The 13,357-nt window shown below is 43.1% G+C and overlaps 1 protein-coding gene across 9 annotated transcripts in view; it reads right to left on the bottom strand.

The window, feature by feature from the left end:
• The window catches only part of App (amyloid beta precursor protein), a 218,774-nt gene that overhangs the window by 72,281 nt on the left and 133,136 nt on the right, over positions 1-13,357 (bottom strand). For 6 of the 9 annotated variants that reach the window (XM_032900490.1, XM_032900492.1, XM_032900495.1 and 3 more), the window contains one exon: positions 1,652-1,785. In XM_032900490.1, the coding sequence (XP_032756381.1) occupies positions 1,652-1,785 (134 nt within the window). Of the gene's footprint in view, positions 1-1,651; positions 1,786-12,763; positions 12,821-13,357 lie in introns of all 9 variants that reach the window. The other 3 variants (XM_032900488.1, XM_032900487.1, XM_032900493.1) reach the window with 1 other exon arrangement.

Raw genomic sequence — 13,357 nt, 5'->3', positions numbered from 1 at the left:
ACTTTGTGAGATTTATGGATGGGAAGAAGGGAAAGACATTTCTGAACTAAGCCAATGTGGAGAGCAAAGTGAGAGCAGCAGAGGTGGGGGTGGGGCAGCTTCCAGATGCAGACAAGCCAGCCAGCAGGTGGATGGGAGGCAGGGAAGGCTGGGGTCAGGGTGCCCTGGCAGGCACTGGGAACACCAGGGGAGCGAGCGCTCAGTGTTTATTGTGCTCCTGTGGACTTCTGCACAATTATGCACCCAGGGCTGTGATTTTGTAAGGGTCACAGGGAAGCCTCTGAAAGCCCCAGGAAATGAGATCAATTCTGGGTTTAAAGGAGCAAATTATAGTAAATCCCAATTGAGTCCTTCCACACCTTCCTAAGTGACTTTTCTAATGAAAATAATTTTTTTGAAAAATTCTAGTTATTAGGGGCTTGATTTCAGTTGGCTCTTCCATTCACTTGGCTGCCTAGTTCAACCTGCTTCTAGGTTTTCCTCATGGTCAACCAACCCAGTAGAATGTGAATCATACTTTGCGGCCAGATCATTGACGTGCAGTGTGGTTGTGAAACCTTTTTTCTCAGTGTTACACTGTAGCGTAGGGCCGGATATGATCCCTCGCGATCCTTAAAGAAATAGCAACCTTGTCCTGCTTTCTCAAGATAAATCATTAGTTCTCTTTGAAATAAGGGTGTTCAGGGCGCCAACAGCTCAGGAGATGAGCTCCACAGAGAAGACTTCATGATTCCCAGAGGCAGGACACAGGGCCAGGGCCAAGGCCAGGGCCAATCTCAAGTAGGGGACTGACAGGAGGACCAAACGAAGTCTTAGAGTGCATTTAGGGACAGGAGGAGTAGAGATGTGAGGTAAGCCACCGCAGGAATAACTAGCTTGGTTGGATCAGCCGGGGCTCTAAGGCATGGGGAGTTTTCACAAAGCTACAGTGCCTGTTGCAGGGTGATTGGAGCCTGGAACCCAAAGACAAATAAAAGGGTTGGCTGGGATGTGGCCCAAGGGATAAGGCATAGCTTAAACGTGTAGGTGTTCTTCCTCTAGTCCCCCACACTTCTTGGGAAACAGCTTATGTCATGGGGCTGCAACTGTCCAGGCAGACTAGACAGGCTGGGCAGTGAGTTCCAGGGATCTTCCTGTTTGCCTCCACAGTGCTGGATTACAAACACAGGTCTGGCTTTTTAAATGTGGGTTCCCAGAATGAAACTCAGATCCTCCTGCTTAGTGGGTGAGGGACTGAAGTATTCCTTTCTATCCTTTAAATAAATCTTCCAACGCACATTTAAAGTATACAGCCTATTACAGGACACACACTCACACACACACACACACACACACACACACACACACACACACACACACACACACGCACACAAAGTTTACTACAATGTATCAGTTAACAGCCCTTGCCTCACCATCTTCGCAGAGTACCTTTTCTTTAGCGGAGAGGCACTATTGATTATGTGCTTCAAAATCCTCTTGTACTTGCCTTTCCTTGATGTGACCGCACACTGGATAGATGTAGGGGAACCCTACAATCTGTGTCCTCATGGAAAACATTTAAATTAAACTTTGCGTCTACCCGTCTGAGGCAGAGGCGAGCGTGCATCTCCCTAGACAACAGAACAGCAGAAGTTGGAAGCCTCCTCCGTACCTGGGACATTCTCTCTCGGTGCTTGGCTTCCAACCTCTCTTTGGCTTTCTGGAAATGGGCGTGCTCGTTCTCATCTCCGGGGGTCTCCAGGTACTTGTCGACCGCGTCAGGGGTGCTGGCTGCCGTTGTGGGAACTGGAAAGGAGACCAGAAGGCAAGTTGAGAAGAATGCCCCATCTTTGTAAGAGAGCCAATCATTCCCCAGGACAGAGAATCGTGTAAAGGAGCAGGACACAGTAGATGCCAATGCAGACTAAAGAAGCACCCAGAGACATTTACCATGGCTGGAGCATGTTTCACTAATGAAGCATGTAGCATGTAGTATGGAGTATGTAGCTAAAGAGTGTATTTAAAAACTGTAGCATAAAATGTCCTGCCCAGATAGGCATTCTTCCAGCAATGACTGCTTACTATGGCCACGTTTCATTGACTTCTCACGCTCTGTTTGGCTATTTTGTAACCTGAAAAATAGCTAAGGGTGTCACCAGTATCAGACACGGTAAGTCCTGCAGAAACCCATGTTATCTGAAAAGAAGGCTGTTGCAACATTAAGGCATCTCAGCGAAATGGGAGTTCTGCACATCGCGGTTCAGACGGCTTAATTACAAAGCCACCCTTCGTGAGAGAGCTTGAACAACACGGGAAGACATATACACACCAACAAGGGCAGTTTAAAAACCACAAAAGGACATTCGGCCCTTGCATATTTGGCAACAATCTCTAATTCATCACACTGCTTGTCAGACAGACAGTGATTTCTACTTTGAATTCAATACCACCAGGCAGGCTCTGAATTGCCGCATCCACTGTGATGTTATGTGGCAACAGCGGCGCTCAGGAAACCGAAGACGGAACTGTGGAACACAAGTGTTCTAACTCACGAGTGAGTAGTGATGAGCAGGAACTGAAAGCATGTACGAGTGTTAGGAAAGATAGACAGTTCTGAAAGAGGAATGTGGTTTCTCCCTAAACAGGAAATGACCTCATCAACCTCCAATAAACTTAAACGCTCATTCAAGATATCAACCACTGTCTCAAATACTCTTTTCACACTTCTCAACCAATTCCTGGAATAAGAGGCTTGGGATGCAATGTCCCCAGTGGTAACTGGGTGAGAGGTCACAGCTAAGTCGTCTGAGGCGACTTGCTTTGTCTGTGCATTTAAGAAAATGGCTGGAATTAGAATCAAAGGCCTGACCCTGTTAACAGAAACCAGAATGCATTTCAAAAGGCAGGAGAGACGTGCATTCTGACTTCTTTCCCTTTTCTGCGGTCACTGGTTAACCACTTCTTTTCAGAAAATGACAGCAGCCGAGATGCCTTTCCAGGTGTGGCATTTGAGCAGAAAGGAGGCGGGAAAGGGTTATTCCTGGAACCTCAAAGAATTGTCCTCATCTAGCTGATAAAAGGGGAACACTTGCCCCATGGGGACAAGGAAGGAATGTCCACTCGGGACTCTGAGATTAGGCCCAGCTACATGCAAACCTAAGACAATGTTTTTACTCCAGCTGGTACCCAGGACAAGGGACTAGAGCAGTCTGCATTCCAGAATTATATCTAGTGGTGATAACACGCCGTGCGTCCTACCATTAAGTGTTAGTCACACGGGGTACTCCATGCATGCCTGTGGCTTTATTGTCTCCCGTTATGTTGTACAGAAATCTTTAATGCTAACCTTAGGGAAAAATCAGACACATTTAATTCTGATTCACTGAAAAATAAATTGGAACACAGGACTATGCAATGTCATCTACAGGAAAAGCAACATATTTTCCAGAAACCAACCAACCAAACAAAACCCAGCAAAATTCAACGTATGTGTTAGTCCACATAGAACATGGACATAAATAAAACATATGGTTTCTTATCCTGAATGACGGAAAAACAATCTGCGATTTTAAACACTATAACAGAAAAGATACCAAAGACAAATACATTTGCTTCGCACAACCTCGAGCAAATCAATACACACGTGTTTCTTAACCACCTTATCAAAACTTGCTTCCCATGGATCAACCCTTTCTTTCCCTCTCAATGGCAGAGTGAAAATGAGAAGCTACAGTAGAGAGCAGTAAATCAAACAGCAGCAGGCTGAGGTGAGCAGGCAAACCGCATTTTACACTTCATACGGTGGGAATGTTTCGAGCCCGACAGCCATCTGCTGTCAGTACTACCAGAGTACGCGTCCCCTTAGAAATGCCTGCTGTGATTGGTCTAAACTAAATGTATGTGTACATATGTCTGCAAAAGTAAGAATAAAATAATAACCAGGACATAAGCAAGTGGGGGTATATTTAACGGTATCAAGGTTATTTCAAATAGTTTCCTTATAGGAACATGGAAATCAGCACGTGACGTTATTACCATTCACTCTGCTGCATCAAGGTCTATTTCTGTGCTGGTTGATTTCATGTGCCGATTTGACTGAGCTGCAGGCTGCCAGAGTCAACGTCATTTGGTTGTATGTGTGCAAGGGTGTTACAGTATAAGATTAGTGATTGGATCTGAGGACGTAGATCCCTTCAGGTGCTCTTCCAAGAGCTTGAACAGAACAAAAAAACAAACGAAAGAGGAGGTATTTGCGCTTTCGGATTCTCGTCTGAGACACTGGTCTTTGCCCATGGACTGGAAACAGTGGAGTCAATCATATACTAATCGGTATCCACAAACATCGCAGAAGTCAATTCCTCAGAGTATGAATCTTTATATAAATGTATGCGTACGTATGTGTGTATGTGCACATGCTCATGTACACATGCGCGTGCACATACCACACACACACACACACACACACACACACACACACACACACACACACACACACACCATTTTCAATTTCCCTGGAGAAAAAACTAAGGAATATAGTTTCTCTTCAAGGAAATTTTGTTAGGAGTCCCAGTTACAACCTACTGTTGGAATTTAAGATTCCACTTTTTTTTTCAGTATTTGATTCAAACTTAGAGCCATTTATACTAACCCTCCATGTCAGTTGGTATGGGTAAAGGGAATCCTATAGTTAAATCAGCAAACCATGAGGTCATTTATTAAAGGTGACAAGGACAGTATATATTGATACTTAAACCGACATTAGCCTTCCATTGTTGTTCTATGACAGGAAGGACCTCAAAGGAAGGACCATCCAGAGACTTCAGAGTCTCTTCCCCTAAGTGCCTACATCTGAAAGCCATTATGCTCCCAGGACCAGCTAATATATTGTGACAAAGTCCACTGAGGTGATGGAGAGTGGCCCATCCATGTCCCACAGGTGTTTCTGAGGAAAGGATTGGCTGCAACGATACCAGTTCCGTATGTCCCAGAACACGAGCTGATTCCATGACACTTCAAATGGGTCACTGGAGCCGAGTGGAGACAACTTTTGGGAGGGCTTATTTTTTGCTCCAATATTTGTTTGTTTATTTGTTTTTACATACACTGGATCTTGTCTAAGCCCAGGCTGGCCTCAACCTGGCCATCCTCCTGACTTCATCTCCATTTTCACCTCTGGAGTGACCTTGCCATGCCAAACTACCTTTTTGCTTTGTTTAAAAAGAAAAGAAAACCCACACACCATTAAAAATCACACAAACTGTTGATAAATCTTGGGTTTTCTTAGAAGCTATGGTATAGGCTAGGATTTCCAATGTGGCCAAATCACTATCATCTCTTCGTGAAATAATTTCCTGTGTTGGGAACATGTATTTTTTATTCAATATGGTGGAAGAAGAAGAAATCTCTTTCACTGTGTAGAGAATAAACCCAGTGTCCTCAAATAACCACAAAATGAATTCAGGATCAGGTGGGCCATAAGAGGGCTACACTAGTTTTTGAGCAAGAAAGAGTTAATTTATCCCCATGTCCAGGCCACTGGGAAGGGACTTCATTGCGAGAGTGTTTGGTAGCTTGGGAGGAATAGATGATGAGATTTTAAAAAGATCATGCGGGAGTTGAGGGCGTGGCTCAGTGATAAGAGAAGTTACAAACATGAGGATTTGAGTTCGATCCCTAGAACCATGTAAAAAGCCAGTCATGACTGCATACATACAATCCTGTGTAGCAGGGAGAGGGGATCATGACTGTGCTTGTAGGCTGCCAGCCTAGCTCCAGGTTCAGGAAAAGATAAGTGGAGTATGATAGCATAGGATACAATGTCTTCCACTGGGATCCTTAAGTGTGTGTATGTGCACACTCATGCATATATGGGCTTACAACACACACACACACACACACACACAAACACAAACACACAAGTCTTCTGCAGTCTCCTTCCTCTACTTGCTACATACATGAAGGAACATGGAACATGGCATGGTCCTGTCTGTTTTGTCATGATAAAACTATATTATCTAAACTTAAACCCCAGGAAGCTGAATATCATGAAAGTAAATTTCTTCACGTGTGTGAGAGCCCATTTCACTTCTAATGACAATGAGACACCAATGCTGGTCACAGTGCCCACTGTATATTCTTAGGTCTTCTTCAGGTCCACTGGAAGTCTATTTTCTGGCTGGAGGGGAACTGGCATACTTCCAATTCCCTAATAATCTTGGTGCATGGTCTCATACTAAAAACACTATTTCTGAGAATGTGATGCCATTTTCTAAACTTGCTGTCCCCTGGGAAAGGTCTCATTACGTGAGGAACTTACTTTAAAACGAAGTGAAACCCACCGAGGTTCCTGGAAGTGGTTGAAATCACTATGCAGCCCAGAGGGTTCACGGAGAGAAATGGTCAAACCCAACTATTTGTACAGCAGTTTCCCTCGCCGTGATTCTAACTCCACATAGATTAACTGGCCCTGGGTGTGTCTATAGGGGGTTGGTTCCAGGGTTCCCTATAGATAGTAAACTGCAGGATGCCTACCTCCCTTTTATATATTTGGATATAACTTGGAGTATCTAATGTATACGCAGTCCTTTTTTCAGACTGCTGATATTACTAAAGATAATGCAAACATTAAAGGGAGTGGTTTCCTTGCTGAATTGTTTGGGGAAGAAGAAAAAAATTTGTACATGCTCAGGACAGAGGAATTTATTTTTGACTCATGGTTGGTTGAATACACGGATAAGGAAGCCATGGAGAATAAGGGCTGACTGAACTCCAGTCCATCTTCACACTGACAATTTAGATATTAGGAAAAAAAAAAGACCCTATCGTTTTCATATCCACTTGACTCTCTGATGAGTCAGCATTTCTTCTTATATTGCATATGTTGGGTGGGGAGGGGGTCAGACGTAATGACCTTGGCCATCTAAACTAGAACACAGAGAATGAGTCCTAAACAAAAGTCCACGAATAGCATCCATTTGACATATCATTTCCTAGGAATGCAGCTTATCTATACAACACTGGCAACCAAAGATAACAGTGGAGACTTATGTAACTCACTGCCTTATCATCGAAGGCTCTGTTTGATTTAGAGCTGGTATTGCCGTTCCTTGAAACAGCTATGAGTTATGGGAGATGGCAACATGGGTAATTTATGCATGGGTGAACTATAAACCTGTAGAGGAGGATTTTATGGGAAAATTTAATCTCAACGTGACAAGACTTTCAAAAGGCCATCTCCATTTAAAACATTTCTTGCAAAGTTTCCTTCATCGCTCTAATTTCAGAGTAGCTGAAACTCCTAGTATATTCCATTCAAAACCTAAACATTGATCATTCCTACCAAGTTTGAGATGGATGGGCCACTCATATTGGGAGAATAAAAGGGAGTGATCTTTCAATAGCATACTAGATTTTGGAGAGGAACGAAGGCTCTTTGGCCATGTGCTCTGGAGCCTCTCTTCCTTTATGTCCAGTTTGACCTCGGTTGCTGGAGAACACTATGAATGCACTGCGTGGACAGAAGTTAATAAAAGTGTAATCTACACTCTCTTTCCTCTTCACCAGTCAACTGACATGTTATGTAACTTGTTATGTCTATGTACTTCTCCTGGTATGGGAAAACTTTTATCAGATAGGTGAAATGGATGTAGAAGAAAGAATGTTGGCATTATTTTTTAATTAATAGCTATATTCCCTACACTTAAAAGCTATCTTGAGTCTGAATGGAAACAACCACCAGACAGACAGAGAGATATAAAACCAGAGAAACCGCAACTGGAAGCCAGAATGGCTTAACCATAGGGTGTTGTTTCTTGAGAGTTTGCTGGAAGCTTCCTTGACTTCATTACCAGTGGTTCACAAAGACATGGCCAGTCATAACTGCTCAATATTTAATAGATGAGTTCAGAATGTTGGTCTTCCCTACCAACCACATTCACAGAACTTCTGAGAGTGAGCGCTGATGGACTTTTAACTTCTATAGAGGTCTTAAGGATAAAACCAGTTTAAATTTACCCCAGCCCCAGAGCAATCTTTCCTTTAATCCTACCTACCTCATCTCTTATTCCATAAGTAAATTACTGAATATGGCCTGCTTAGATTATCCTACTAGAGTCTCTCAAAAGGTTTAGCTACAGCACTGGCACCCTCTGCGTTAATAGAACATTTGCATTGAAATGGATAAGTGCCTGTTGGCTGCTTTTCATTGTGTGCACGTGTGCACATACGTGCAATGGCTAGAACCCAATGTACGGTGCCTTCCTCGGACACTCCCTACTTATATATGTGCTTGTTTGTTTGTTTATTTATTTTAAAAACAGGTTCCAGACTCCTGCGTTGCAGTCCCTGACCCTGCGTGTGAATGCTAGGGATCCAAACTCAGGTCCTCATGCTTGCTTAACAGTCGCGTCACCAACAGAGCCATCGCCACAGACCACTGGCAGCCATGGGGACCACACAGTCATGCCTACTTACTTACTTACTGTCTGTGGTTGCAGCACTGTGTAGCTATGAGACTGTACTGTCTGACAGAAAAGCATGTCCAAATCCCTTTAATATAACTGTCCCTTACTTCCCCTTTAACAGTGACCTGACAGAAAAGCGTGGCCAAGTCCTTTAATAAGAAGGATCCACTTCCATACCTTTATCAAGTAGCTAATGGAAGGAACATATCTGTGCATGAATTATTTAAACTATTATTATTATTATTATTATTATTATTATTATATTATTGAAATAGGGTTTCATTATATAGCTAGCCTGGAGTAACTCTGTAGACCAGCTTGGCCTTAAACTTGTAGAGGTTCACCAGCTTCTTTCTCTTGAGTTCTGGCATTAAAGGAGTATGCCAACCATGCCTAATAATTGTTTTTAATATAGTGTAACAGCCTAAGAAAATATCGTAGTTCCATTACTAGTATTCTACAATGTGCTTATAAATGGATGCTTATTAATTCATAGCTGGAAGGACAGACAGAGAATAATTTCAAACAATAGCTCAAAAGTAGCCAAGGACAATGGCTGAGGGCTACCCTGGTACACCCCATTCGTGCTTGCAAGAGTTAGCTACTGTTTGCAAATCGTAACCTTCCAACACAACAAACTAAACAAGACTACTGGATCACACTCTGTGTGGACAAAGTCATCTTCTCCCCTGCTTTAACTATGTATGGGGTCACACCTACCCCATCACTCTGGAATTGTGAATCTAAGACCAGACGCACAATGCCAAGATAGAGGTTAATAAGAAGCAAGGGTCTCAGGCATCTCTACAGACAGGCTGGGACCATGGAAACCAGGATGAAACAAAGTGGGGGGGGGTGGCATGGAGGTGAGCCATGATTAACAGAGCTTGCTGGTCTACCTTCTGCATCCACTGTAGCTTACATTACATTAGAAAAGACATCTGACGCTGTAGGTAAACAGCAGCAGCATTTGGGATCTAGGAAGGTGGTCTAACGGGTTCACAAACATCTGTTGAGTATAAGAGGCCACAGGTGTCCTTGACAGGACATCCCATCTGTGAGCCACAGATCTACATATGAATGTAGTTACAACTCTCAGTCAGGCCGCAGATGAAGAGAATACTAGACTGGAACAGAGGTACATCTGAGTGCTGTAGTACACCGCAGCCTGGTGGAAAAGTGGGAGCTCCTGCTTGATCCCTGGAGCCCACAGCCCTGAGATGATGTGTCTCCTGCTTTCTGCACATACTTAGCAAAGACTTGGAGAATCGATAGTTATCATAGGTAAATAATGGTGTAAAGATGTAGGGGATCTGGAACACTTCTAAACACCTGTATGTACACAATGAATTACCTGAAACAATGTGGCAAGTCCCAAAGAAACCCTCGTGCCAAGGTTTATAATGCAATGTGACCAGAAATAGGTCACCCTACGGGTCAAATCCCCCAGTCAATCAGCTGACTAAAATTGGTGTAACAGGGACTGAGAGATGGCTTAGCAGCTCTCACAGAGGTTCTGGGTTGGATTCCCAGCAAGCATGTGGTGGCTCACAACCATCTACCCTGGGATCTGCTGCCCTCTTCTGGCATGCATGCGCATGTACATGCAGATAGAGCACTCATGTAAAATAAATAAATCAGAAAAAAAAATGGTGTAACGTTCTTTGTCTTCATCATGGAGTTTGTCTGCTTTTGAAACACAGTCTGATGGAGACAGTACACGGACACACAATGGTCTCCTCACCTTTGAAATATAAGCTGGTCAAATATTTATATAATAACTCTACTATTTTATAAACACTGCATTGCAGGGACTGGTGGTGAGGCCTGTGTATCAACTCAAATGGATGCAGAACTGACTTCAGAAATGGGTAAGGCACAGGAGGTTTTTTTTTTTTTTCTTTTTTTACCTCAAATGGACAGGCTTTTCAGAGAGATAGGAAGTAATGCTTATGAGTAAGACAACTCTTCAGTCTCATGCCTCTCACTGATGGTGGTGTAGAGTCCTCTGTGAGAGCAGTCATCACAAGTACGTGTCCTGAAAATTGGGGGGTGCTTTTCAATGTTGGTTTTTATGGGGGAAAAGTTAAAATCTAGCAATGCCTGATGAGAGTATTAAACCTCGTCAGGAAATGACTCATGACGTGGGCCGAGTGCACAGTTCTCAGTATGCGAAGTCTTAAAGCAGTTCAAGGGAAGGGCTTTTTCTAGCTCACTTAGCCTCTATTTTCCCGCAAGCCGCACTTCAGACAGAACGTCTATAGAGCCAATCACCTCAGAGCAAAGAAACGCCATTCAGTTAACGCTAAGCAGGTGAAGAAGCAACGCACAAGCCCGAGTTCTCAAGCCCGAGTTCTCGGGCTCCTCTTCCCATTCCGTTCATATTTCCTCAGAATCGAGTCTGCGATCTGCATTTGACCTCCAGGTGACCATGACTCTTTCAATTCAAATGTGAAGCTCGGCTATAAATAAGGCAGCACAGCCACACAGCTATAAATAACTAGAAATTATATGCTTTCTCTCCGTGTGTTGGTACTAGTGCTGCAAAACCCTTCCCTTGCCATGATTGAATGGTCTCTGTAGGGAGACAAGAAATACAGCTGACAAAAATCACCTCATCCTCCTGGGATGGAAGGGTGTCGGGGTCTGCACCACACTGCAAGAGGGAGGAGGAAGCGAGACCTCCAATATCTGTCTGGGAAGTGTTATAACATAAATTACCAAATAATGTCTACTTCTAATCAACGGAAAAGAGTGAAAACTGATAGCCTTTTACATACTGAAAGGAAATAAAATGGAAGAGAACCAATCACCATCATTTTTAAAAAAAGGATGAGAAGAGCCTGCTACTCCCGCACATTGCATTGTTAGTATTAGCATTTTCCAGGTTTTTTGTGATTTCCTTTGTTTTTTTTTTTTTTGTTTGTTTGTTTTTTTAAAGTGCTTTCTGAACATCTGAAACTCTCTAACCTAGAAAATTTGGTTCTGAAACCAAATTCTGAGCCGTTTGGTGTGGACCACTGCCCAAGAACCATTAGGTTTCAGACATGGCCCTTCCGTGTGTGATGCCCGCAGACAGCTCACGAAGAGCTTGAGGCCCCTGATCGTCTCATATGCATAGGAGACGAAAGGAAAATGTCCACGAGTGTGCCAGAGAAAGATCTGAGATCTTTAGAAATACTGGGAACGATGCAACACGCACAAATAACGTTTCCCTGGTCCTTGGGTGTGATGGCTGGAGGCTTCCCCTAGTCCTGTACCCCCCACTTGAAAGACTTAAGGTTTTAGAGGAACAATTTCACAATGGCAGGAAATGGGATTATCGTGGCTTTTATTAAACACATCTTTCAAATATTATCCCATCATTTGAATTAACAGTAGTATCTTATGGAGGCCACTGAAAAATAACAGTTTAAGGTGATGTAATCATCTACACTATAATTTTTTTAAATCATTTTTTTTATCACTTTTGAAGTTAGGATTTCACCTCCCTCCAGGGTAATAGTGACAAAGGCGAGTTTTAATTATATAATTTCTAACTGCACTTGGGTCTCCTCTTCGAGCCTCAGTAAGTATCAACAATATAGAGCATCCCTGGAGAGGAGAAATCCATTTCTAAATAAAGACTGAATTTTAAAAACGCATGCTGACGTGTTAGATATGACATTTGAAAATGAAATTAGACTGATTTGGCAACCAGAAAGCAAGATGTTGTTAAGACCAAGAGTTTTTGGTTGAAGCAATGTCTTTTTAGAGGAAATTCCTCTAAAATTACACTCCCTAAGTGGAAGACCTGATATCAACCAGTATGGATTCTGGGTTGGGGGGGTAGCCCTGAAATCTACGTGACTGACCTTTCACCTCCCAGTGCTGCACACGGTTGTCAATAAGCACAGGAAGTTTGAAGTGTGCACACAAAATTGTCTTTGATAGACAATATTAAATTTTTAGGGAGGGGGTACCTCTATTATCAAATACAATTTCATTAAATTACAGCACATTGATGGCTTTCAGGGAATTTAAAAAAAAAAAGCTCTGCCAAATCGAGAAATACTATACATATATTTCGAAAATCATACAAATCAGAAAGGAACTCGATCAGTAGTGTAAGTGGTTTAAGGGGATGCTCTCTGCCCAACATCTGAAGTTGTCACGTAAAACTGGATGAAGTGACAACCAAGACCATGGGGAAATAGTATCTATCAAAGGGACCTGGTCAAGAGTCACAAAACCATGCCAAGCAGACGGTGCTAGTGAAGGTCACATCCAGCCATGCAACATACTCCGTCCCCTGCCCCTCCCCCAAATCAACGACAACATACGTTTAACCGGATCTTGGGGAAGAGGTTCACTGGTAGTCTTGAGTAAACTTTGGGATGCTATGGAGAAAACGAGAGAACATAACTAAAAATAAAAACAGACACATGGGAATGACGGCAGACACACACTCATAGGGCTCAAAACTAAGCCAACAAAATTGGGGGTGGGGGGTAGGGGGTGGGAAGAATCATTAAACTCAAATCAAAACCTAAACAAAGAACCAAGGAAACACAGATGAGGTTTGTCACTGGTAACGTTCTGTATTGTGGAATTGCTGCCCATTCTGCCACTGGCAGGACATTGGGAAATGTGCAGGAGGGGCTTTGGGTCTCTTCTCCCTCATTAGCACCAAGGATCCTCAATTCTTTCAATGCCTTCTTCAGAGGTAGCTCCTCGAATGTCGCTTGTTCATGGGGATGCTTCTGACACCTGCCTCAGACATGCGCTGAGGTTTCATTCTCCACTACCCGCCCACCCATCTAACTGATCTTCAACCCCATTGTTCTCTTTCCTTCTATTAAACTTTTTATTAATGTGTATAGTTATATGTTTGTAATATCTGCACACAGGCATGCCTGGGTACACATTCATGTGTG

This window comes from Rattus rattus, chromosome 4 (assembly GCF_011064425.1).
Source record: "Rattus rattus isolate New Zealand chromosome 4, Rrattus_CSIRO_v1, whole genome shotgun sequence".
Taxonomy (NCBI): domain Eukaryota; kingdom Metazoa; phylum Chordata; class Mammalia; order Rodentia; family Muridae; genus Rattus; species Rattus rattus.
The sequence above is the reverse complement of the archived record's forward strand: the minus strand, read 5'-3'. Positions and strand labels throughout refer to the sequence as shown.